The 10,242-nt window shown below is 36.4% G+C and overlaps 1 protein-coding gene across 1 annotated transcript; it reads right to left on the reverse strand.

Moving 5' to 3' along the window:
- Window positions 1-3,348: 3,348 nt before the first annotated feature.
- Window positions 3,349-10,104, reverse strand: anxa2 (annexin A2). Its single transcript, XM_015378951.1, has 13 exons — window positions 9,820-10,104; window positions 9,142-9,199; window positions 8,966-9,056; window positions 7,097-7,191; window positions 6,872-6,985; window positions 6,564-6,654; window positions 6,373-6,452; window positions 6,232-6,291; window positions 4,350-4,443; window positions 4,175-4,270; window positions 4,013-4,071; window positions 3,676-3,798; window positions 3,349-3,602 (listed from the first exon to the last, which is right to left on the reverse strand). Exons 2-13 carry the CDS (start codon window positions 9,187-9,189, stop codon window positions 3,543-3,545), a joined length of 1,011 nt encoding a protein of 336 aa, XP_015234437.1. The 5' UTR covers window positions 9,190-9,199; window positions 9,820-10,104; the 3' UTR covers window positions 3,349-3,542.
- Window positions 10,105-10,242: the final 138 nt, after the last annotated feature.

Raw genomic sequence — 10,242 nt, forward strand, 5'->3', positions numbered from 1 at the left:
AAGTATAGATCATCATTGATTTAAAGCTTAATTAATAATAACGTTTATTTTGGGTTTTTTCAGGTGCAAACAGAACCTGTCTGTTAAGCAGCCTCAGCTACACACACACCATATGCTTCACCTTACCCAGAATCCTTCTGGCGTCTCAACATGACAGAAGCTGAAACTCTTCAAAGAGATCAGTTGTACACAAAAAGCTTTTATAAACTTCTCCATAAGTCTTTTCTTTTCTGTCTGTAGATGGACTGACTGCAACCAAAACCCAAGAGGAGACAGGCCTTATTCTCCTCTCTCAAGTCATTTCAATCACCAGTCTACTCTACAAAGGAGACAGCCTGATGAGTGCACAGTGCTCATCTGCCTGCGCTGTTGTCTCTGTTTGCGCCTCATGAAAGGAAGCGGGCCTAACGATGCCAGAGGCAGAGGATCCGGCTCTGCAGTCTGAGCTGGGAAACATCAGCCGAAACCGAGCGCCATTCTTTACAAGGAGATGTCCTTCAGTGTGGTGCCAACTCTCCCCAGGGCAGCAGCATGAGACGCAGCCTCTTATTTACCATATACAGGATCTCTCCGTGTCCTTAATGAGCCAGGATATTCTGCAGCAGAGAGACAAAGGCCACAGTTGCAATGGAGAAGCTGTGGCTTTGCTGAATTAAATAATGATAATTAAGAAAATATTAATCAAACTCCAGCTCTCTGGGCTCTGTGGATGTATTGAGGGGGAGCATCTTCAAGCTTAGCCTGTAGGAGTTCTCGTTTGGAGTATGCCTGTGACCCACAGAGCTGCAGGCAAACCCTCACACACAACACAAAGAGATGCGCACAATTAAAAGCAGACCCTAGTGGCCTTCTAGTCTATAATTAAACACCCTTTGGTGCTCTGCTCTATAAAATACCAGCCAAGTTCAAATGTGTCAAAGAGAGAGTGGTGAAAGGAAATTTAAGAAGCTGTTGGTTCGCTACGTTGCAAGTTCTGTTCAGTGCAATGAATTAATAAAAAGCACAAACTAATACCTTCCCAGTGTGCAGTTGGTATGTCTGGCGGGGGCAACAGCAGCTATACAGCTGTACAAGTGAAAGTTTAATGCTGTTTCAAGCCTAAAGCCCTGCCCGGGCTTTGTTCCTTAGAGGTGAGGGTGAAATGGTGCTAAGATTTTTAGACAGAGAAAAACAATCTTCTAACCTTATAAAAACTCACAAAACTGATTTGACAAGGCAGAAAAGTTGGCAAATTCTGAAATGTATACATTTTTTTTTCACATTTTGGCATACAATTGAAGTCTATTATGTTAGTTCATATTTAACTTGACGCCATATACACTTATATATATTTTAAAGGTTTTGCATTTAATTAGTTGCCAGATTAAAATTTCTAAACTTTCTAAAAATAAATAGAAATGTCGGTATAATACACAATTTTGAAATGTCTCAAGGTCAGTGATAACATAGATGGTTAGGAGCCAGTTGTAACGGAAACAAGAGATTGCCCACAGTGAATGTGTAAAAACTGGAGCGGAGGGAACACACCTGCCATCTTGGCTGTGTATGAAATAAAAATAGTTGGTTGCATATTCGCAACAATGGGCGTCAAGGGGTTAAATGGAAATTTAATGTCATAAACCAATAAACATAGTGAGTTAGTTTAAAGTGAATTTATGGTCAAATAAAACTGGAATGTGAAGGAAAACCAACATTTAACCTCTCATCAACAAAACCATTTCCTCTGTGACCCTTGGTTGTGGCAGCATTGTTTTATAGGTGTGGATGGACAAACAAGTAGGTCAGTTAGCTGAGCAGTAGGTGTACTTAAATAACAGACATTCCTGTCACAGGGTTCAGAAAGCTTACAGCGCAGCTCTACTGAAATGATTTAGGTACAACAATAGTCAGGTTTTAAAATGGTCTATTCCAAGTCTGGACCTAAAAATCTGCATTTCAGACACTGTTTTTCTGCGTCCTGATCTATGATATTAAAATGAGAACCTAAAAAGGTTAAAAAGTCTGTATAAATACCTTTGCAAAGTACTAAAAATGAAAATATTTTCCTGCAAAATAATTAAATCGGTTTATTTGGCTTAAGTCACCATGTTTTACCAGTGTTTATCATAAGGTTGTAGCTGTTATGGTAATGTGAGGTAGTCCATCTCCTCCCCAGCATGCTCTGTGTTTGACATTCATGGGGTTAAAGTCCTCTGAATGATGAAGTGCCTGTGTTTGGGACGGTAAATTGCATCGTTTCAATTGAGAAGAGGGTTCCCTCTTGGGTTTGCTGGAGGTCCCCATGGGCTGGCCTTGAGGAGAACAGCATGTTGTACATCCATATAAAAAAAAAGGGGGGAAAAAAATAGGGGTGGGGGTAAAAATATGGAGGTACTTTTCTCTTTATGATGCAAAGATTAATCTGTCAACATGCTCCTGCATAAATCTCCATCCAGGCTTCACAAAATACTGTTTTATCTCACTTCGTGCTATATTTTATTTTTTATTGCCTATAAACACAAACCATCACAAAGGGCTAATGTTCTCCTCAATATTATTACAAAATGATCATAAATCCAACGTCTTGTTAAAACTTGAAGGCATATTTCCCCCTTAAGCTTTTCATTCATTGAAAATATTAGAAACATTCCTTATCAGGCCATTGCTCTCACAATAACTATAATCAGAGCTTCAGCACTTCACTTCCACTAAATTATTGCACTTTCCTTCCTATCCTTTCCTCATCTCTGTGTTCAGCAGTTCCCGTTTTTTCCTTACGGGGTTATATTTTTTTCCTTATACTTCAGTAGAAATGCCTTGACAACAGTGTTTTTTTCTTCTTATCCTGAGAGACCACAATCTAAACAGCAGAAACATGTTGTATAGACGCTTGTTTAGTGCTATGCAAATCATCCTTGCCAGGGGTAAAATTAACATTTTCAATTAAAATATTAGCACCAAACAAACACAGAAAAACACACTAATGATTTAATCATCCTCTTCCAGTCGGAGGCTGATACTCGACCACTGTTTAATCCTCAGAAAGACTCGTTTTCATATATTTTCTTTTACACATGGCAGCTGAAGGTTTAATATAACTGTTTAGTCATCTTGAGCATTCACAACGAAAAGTTAAATGTTTTAATTTGTTTTTGAACAAAATAATTATTAGATGACAAATAAGTAAACAAGGATTGAAAGCAAACATGTATTTTGTGGTCAAATATTTCATGCAAGTATGTAAATATCTGTTATGTTTTGCAGATATAAAACTGTGAGGACCTGATAGGGAAGCATTCTTTTTGCGTAACCTTACCGCCCTCTAGTGGTCTGATATAAAAGCAGCATATTGGGAAGAAAAAAGGAAAATTTAGCAATCCAGAAACAAAACTTTATTCATTTTCTGCTATAAAAATCATAAATAACACCTTTTTAAGTTCTAAGACTATATTTTCATGTCTTCTTCAATGCTGCGCTTTTAGGCCTGTGTAGTAATGCAACGCTGTAGGTCCATATTTCCAGTAAAAGCAGGTTAAAAACACCTGGATGCTGACAGGGCATTTTTACTGATCTGGTCCGCAGAGGTTAAGCAGTATCTTCTGATAGTCTCCTTTGGTATGCTCCTGCAGAGAGGAAAGTAAAAGATAAGTGGACATTAGGATGATAGAAAATGAAAATCAGCTGGAGGCTGCTTACGGTTATCGTCTGCTGCAGGGACTGCCCAAAGGTGGCTTTGTATTCAGAGCAGATCTTTTTCAGATCCACCTCACAGCGAGACACGATAATCCTGGTCACAATCTTCTCTTTGGCTCCTTTACTCTGAGCAGAAGTGAACAAGTCAGCACTAAAGTTCTACATACCTCTGATTTTAACTGCACAGCTGATGTAAGCCTACTGAAACAAGTTTTTCAAACTTTCGTGGTTTTTTTCTTGCTTTTTTTGTCTACTGCAAAATATAAACTTTAGCAAAGTACATTTTTATGCCTTTTAAAGTGGTAGAAATTTAACATGCAGAAACAGAAAGTGCAGGTACCTTCATGGCTTCATTCAGCCTTTTCGCAAAGTAAAGCTGCTTGTTTTCAAAGCACTGAACTGGTAAAGGAAAATAAAACAGAATTAAGCAACAGTTATGCATGTTGTAATGTATTTTAAATATGTGTAGAGTTTTCATAAAACAAACTTAATTTAATAGTACCTAGTACGAGGAAAGACTTCTGTAGATCTCCTTTAACTTCCTTCTCAATACTCTCCTGCATGTCATAGGGGCTGTAACCCTTGTACTTGTCAAACACTACAATAGGAAATAAATATTTTTATTGTAAATTTCCCCAATCTATTTCAGATAATCCAACAATGAGGTAAGGGGTTACCTTTCCGCAGGTGGGGGACACTCCTCTGGGACATAATAGATATCCAAGTGTTCACATCGGTTCCTTTTATCTTCACTCCAGCATCATAAAGAGCCTGATCAGGAAGAACAACTTTGTTTACTGTGTGTGACCTAAAGTGCTTTTTAGGGCTTGCGCCTTTAATTTGAATCATTAATTGTTTCTTTAAAGATTATAGAATGATAAAATAAAGTACTGAGATCTAAAGAAAGCTGAACTATAGCCTTGGATGTTTCTTCTCTTGATTCTTGCAGGTTTTTTTTATTTTTTATTATTATTTCTTCTATATCCTATGTTTCTCCATCCAAGTGTTCGGTGATTTCAGTCATTTTTGAAAAGGTGCTGTCTATTACAGGATATCTTATAATAGCTTTGTGTTAATCTATAACTGAGTTGAACCTTTTTTACAACCTTTAAATAAATATATTTTTTACCAATGTTCTTCATTCAGAACCTACTGGAAGGAAATCTTATTTGAACAGTTTAATGGATGATATCTACCAGCAGGAGGTCAACTCAGTTTGGTTTCCACTAATTTATTAACCCACCAAAAGAGGAAGAGAATCAAAATGAAATGCAGCCAGCTTTAATGAGTAAGGACTGTACGAAAAACAAGGTCACTGTTGGACAGTTATTAGTATCCCACCCCATGCATGAAGTTGGTGCAGCACTATGAGAGGCCATTCAGGATAGACTCCTGTATTGAAGATATGATTGTGCAGATCCCTCCTTCCAGCTGCTGTTAGATGTTAGCCGTTATCATCTTTTCAGTCCCAATACATGTTTATAACATGCTACTGATTTCACAGGTACCGATCTGATCAAGAATGATTTGCTCTTAAATGCTTCTTAATAGATTTTAAAGGCTAATTGCTCACTTTAGTTACTGTTTTTTTTAACAGTCTTTTTCATTGCTGTTTTTAACATCGTTCTGTTTCTTTTCGTTTTTTCTTCTTATTTCTAACTTAGAATTTTCAAGGTTTTACCTTCATATAATTTTCTTATTAATAACTACGCAGCTTTTTTCCTTAAAGAAGTGTGTAATTTTAATTTGTTCAGCTCAACTTTGATAGATTTTTTTTTCCCTTTTTCCTGCCTGATCTCACCTGAAAACATCCGGCTCCTCCATTCCCTGGATCCACCTGCCATCTTTGAACTCTGGGTCATTATACCTTCATCTACTGATTCACTTATCTTATGTCTTCATACGCTTGATTCCTAATGTATTCTCAATAATTATTATTATTATAATATATATATATATATATAGCTATCAACTTAAAATAGAAATTATTTGATTATTTCAGTTACTCTTATACTTACTGACATAAAAATGTATAAAAATAAAAAAACTTTGACAGCAATATTACACACACTTCCTGGATCTATTGCTAATGTTTATTTTATTTGGTTCTAATCCTTGATTAAACATCAGATTTTTATATAAAATGGTAGATAAACCCAATCTAAACAAAATGACAGCTAAAAACCTCCTGCTGGTAGAAAATATATATTGGAGTAGTTTTACTACACATTATTACAATAAAGAACAAATACATTATTGAAAACTGCTTTAACTGACCAGATGAAAAATGGACAAATCACCAATACCAGTAATCATGTCTTTGTATCCTTATAATATTTATAATCTGCCCACTAGATTGTTTGAATTTTATTTATTTTATTTTTTGCAGCTGTTTGGTCAATAAAGTCAGTAATGAAATTAGGAAAAAAAAAAACATTTTCTCCCTTTAACAGTGTTTTAGGCCAGAGCACATTCAGGTAAACACACAGACACTAAAAGTTATAACTGTTTTTATAATATGTCGTAATAAATATGCAATAATTGTTGAGTGTGACTTACTCTGGCATCAGCATCTATTTTTTCATAGTCTACTACGGCACTGGGTTCATCTCTCTTGGTCTGTGCAGAAAATAAGCAGGATCTCTATTAGTTCTAGTTCAACTTTTTCCAACACAACTAAAACATGTACTTTGGACTCACCTCCACTAGAGCTAAAAGCAGCTTCGCAAAGTTTCCAGAGGTATCGCCTGCAACATCTTTTGCCAAGTCTTTTTTGAATACTGTAAAAAAGAAAATGGTAATTTCTGTTATAAGTCTCCATCTGTAACGTAAACATTCAAACCACTGATGCAGATACTTTTTCTGGAAAACTTGGGATGTTTTTAACTCACGCTCTTTGTAGACCTTCTTGATTTCCACTAGCTCATCATTGCTGCGTGAGCATAACATTTCAATCAGAGTTTCTTCATCTGTTCCTAGACCCTAAAAACAGAAACAAAATCTTTTGAGGCAAAACAACACTCAGGTTTTAATTAGTTTCCACTTTGACTGAAATAAATGAAAAGTCGGAGTGATGCTTGAACTGAATCCCTATTTATAAAACTAAATTAAAACCCAGTTATAAAAAAAATGGAGGTGCAGCTGAGGCATCTGGCCACTAGAGGGTGTAATCGTTCAGGGACAAATTCTGGCCTTTCACCTTGATTGATCCTCTGATCTCTGAGGCGTCATACTGGGATGTGCTCTTCATCAGTCCAAGGATGACGGTTTCCAGGGACCCGGATAAAGCTGCTTTCAGAGCTGTGATCATGTCCTAGAAACATAAAGGCACCGCTGCTTTATTCCTAATGTGTCTGTTACAGTTTGAAAAGAAAACACGCGCTTTTTCACAATCTTGGATTCTCTGTCTTGACGTATGGCGTACCTTCTTTGTCTTTCTTTCGTAGGCAAAAGCAATTTCTCTCCTTTGAGAATAGGTTCTCCTTGCAAGGACATCAATGATTGTCTGCTCATCCACCCCTAAAAGGAAGAGAAAGATAAAAAAATAAAATCCTACATCTAGATTCTTATCTAATTTTTATTTTCTTGGGGGGTAAATTAAAACCAAAGATCTGGAAAATGTTGGAATTTCTAGTTTCATTTGGATATGGCAGCTTTTTGTTTATTGGAATTAACAAAACTCTGCAGATAGAATCGACTTAATCAGCATCTTAAGTTAGGCGGGTGTGGCGGCCTAGTGGTTAGAGCATAGAGCTTAGAATCCTGAGGTTCTGAGTTTGAGCCCCTATCCTACAGAATGCCACTCTGGGTCCTTGAGCAAGACCCTTAACCACAAACTGCTCCCCGCAGGCCCCACGATGGCAGCCCACCGCTCCCCAAGGGGATGGGTTAATTGCAGAGAGTTAATTTCATTGTTCTGTACTTGTGACAGTGTAATTACAATAAAAGCTGGAACACAAAGAATCTACAATGCAAAAAACTTTAAATAAGGCATTTTTCTTCTAATAAGTGCATTTTTTTTCTTGAATTATGGAATGGAATAAGACAATTTACAATTAAAATAATAAAAAAAAAATTGAATTGTTTTACTTCAAGTGCATATTATCTAATTGTCTTATTTTAAGAGTAAAAATACTCATTCCATTGGCAAATCATATTATTTACCAACTCAAATTAAGGGTAAATACCCTTCATTTAAGAAATGTCTACTTATTTCTAGATGGTTTTTTGCTGTGTATATTTATATGACTGGATTATTCAGAGAGAGAGAGATTAAGATTTCATGAATACAGTATAAACAACCATGATATCATCTGAGGGCAAGCTTTGTGGCAAAGGGACAACCACTGAACACTAAGTTTCCTTTGATTTAAAAACTCTACATTTTACTCATGATTTAACAGAATACTGGCTAAAGTATGGAGGAAGATGTAGCTGATCAGTTAGATTTTAAATATAAACCTCGGATCCAAAACAAACAAACAAACAAACAAACAAAAAAAAAAGCAAAGTTTCAGAAAACCTCTCAGTTCTATGGATGCCGGTTTATGATGGGTAAACCAGAACTGTTTTTATTATTGGATATTTTTTGTTTTCGTGTTGATGGTTTCTGAGGGAAAGTTTTTTCAAGCCTTTCATCTCATTGTCAAAAGATTAAAGTTCTCTCCTCCCTGGAAGCCACAAAAAAAAAACTCATCTTCTACACAGACAGAAAGAAAACAGCTGAAAACCTGTTAGATGTTTCAACTGTTTAGAAGGGCCTACACCGTTCCAATCTATGCACAGTAGTCTTTCAATTGTTCCTGTTGGATCAAACTGAAGTTTGGACTTTTTACATAATTAGCTTATAATGCCTGGTTTTCAGAAAATAATGTGTTTTAGATTGGATGAAGAGTCCCCACCCCATCCAGAATAGGATGTTTTGCTTCTGGCACAGAATTGAGACATTTCTCCTTTTTTAGCCTGCTTTTATTTTTTTCTTTGAAAGCTTGGAATAACAAAGGATGAAATGATCTGAGGGCCTCATATGGTCCCTATCAAATACAAAGCATTTTCCTGCTGTACTTTCCCCTTGCAGGTATCATTTTGAAATGGAAGACAGTGGATGTTAAAGAGCAGTGTGACTTGTGCCAATATCCCCAAACCAGCAGACAGAGGGAGCCCTGCCAGCTGTGAGGCACAGATGAGGAAAAGTTTCCAGGCTATTTTAACTAAAGCTGACTCACAAATACCAACTAGTCATCTGTACAGGAGAAGGAAAAAAAGAACAGTTACACTTAAAGCTGTAGCTTACCTTTGGTTTTGATTGCAGTCTCTATTCTGGCAGCATCTCTGTCTGGGTCAAAGTCCTTGGCAGGTAGCAGAGTGGGGTACAGGGGTTCACTCTGTAATCAAAGGCAAATCATTCATTTAGAAATAATGCCATCATTTTTACATTCAGTTTTTGATTGTAAGACGGTTTGACATTACCCCAACGTTAAGAGTAAGCTGTCCCAGAAACTCCGAAACCAGAGCCATGTTGATATTCCTGAACAAAAAAAAAAAAAAAAAAAAAAAAAAACTCATTAAATTTGTGTGTAATCCTCCCATTGACTTGTCTAGCTTTACAAAAAAAAAAAAAAAAGGGCATGTTTAGTTTAACTAAAGATAAATGTTTCTGAGCTGGAAAGGAACGTCTTCTTAACAGTTGCACTTATGATCATGGAACTTTTCTTTTTTTTAAATAAAAAATAAAATCCTGTTTTTGACTTTCCCAGCATTTCACAGCATATGTGTTTTTTTTTTTCTACCAACAGTGTGGTTAGCTATTTTAAGCCTCTGCCAACTTTACAATTTCATTACAGCAGCACCAATGTGACCACACCCTGGAAACAATGCCTATGAACCATAGGAGAGCAAACTGAATCTGTTCACAGGAAAAACAGCCGTTAAAAGAAAATCTGAACAGAGCAAGATACCATTAACTTATACTAACAGATTATGAAAAGTTTGCTTGCGCACCGGGTTGAAATTATGTGCACAATCAAGTCCTGTCTAGTCCCTTAGAAAGTTAGGAAATCTCTGAAAATCTTTTAGCTGTTTAAGTTAAATGTTAGCTTAAACATGTGAAGTAATTCAACAGTTATAGTAAAAGTGTTCCTGAAATACCTTTGTTGAAGTTGTTGAGATGATGCAGAGATTTGTCCCAGGAATGTTTGAGTGCAATGGGCTGTGAAGACTGAACTTTAGAGGCAGAGTGCTGCTTTCACCGCCCCTTAAGTCACATGTCCTCCCTTACTTTGGCCTCAGGACTCCACCCTGTTTGTCTGTAAATACTTAGACAGCTTTAGGTCTTCAAGCTTTTTTCCCCCTATTAAAAAGGGAGGGGGAAATCTGCAAATCTGCACATTTAGGAGGTTTTCTCTTCATTTATAAATCCTGAACATTTCCAGAATTCAGATTATTTATACAAAACTCATACAATATCAACATTTAATTTTATTACATAACTTTCTAACAAAATATACAATTTCCAAAAAAATAAAATTTTACAACAGAGTCGCTTTGTGATTGCTATCTGGAAGTATATAA

This window comes from Cyprinodon variegatus, unplaced genomic scaffold, assembly GCF_000732505.1.
Source record: "Cyprinodon variegatus isolate N-32 unplaced genomic scaffold, C_variegatus-1.0 Scaffold182, whole genome shotgun sequence".
NCBI classification, from domain to species: domain Eukaryota; kingdom Metazoa; phylum Chordata; class Actinopteri; order Cyprinodontiformes; family Cyprinodontidae; genus Cyprinodon; species Cyprinodon variegatus.

Excerpts from the sequence above, each read along its gene's own strand:
- anxa2 (XM_015378951.1), bottom strand. The coding sequence starts at position 9,189 with ATGGCTCTGGTTTCGGAGTTTCTGGGACAGCTTACTCTTAACGTTGGG. Across the intron at positions 9,057-9,141 it reads AGCTTACTCTTAACGTTGGG|AGTGAACCCCTGTACCCCAC; the intron begins GTAATGTCAAAC and ends CTTTGATTACAG. Across the intron at positions 3,799-4,012 it reads GGCTGAATGAAGCCATGAAG|AGTAAAGGAGCCAAAGAGAA; the intron begins GTACCTGCACTT and ends ACTTCTGCTCAG.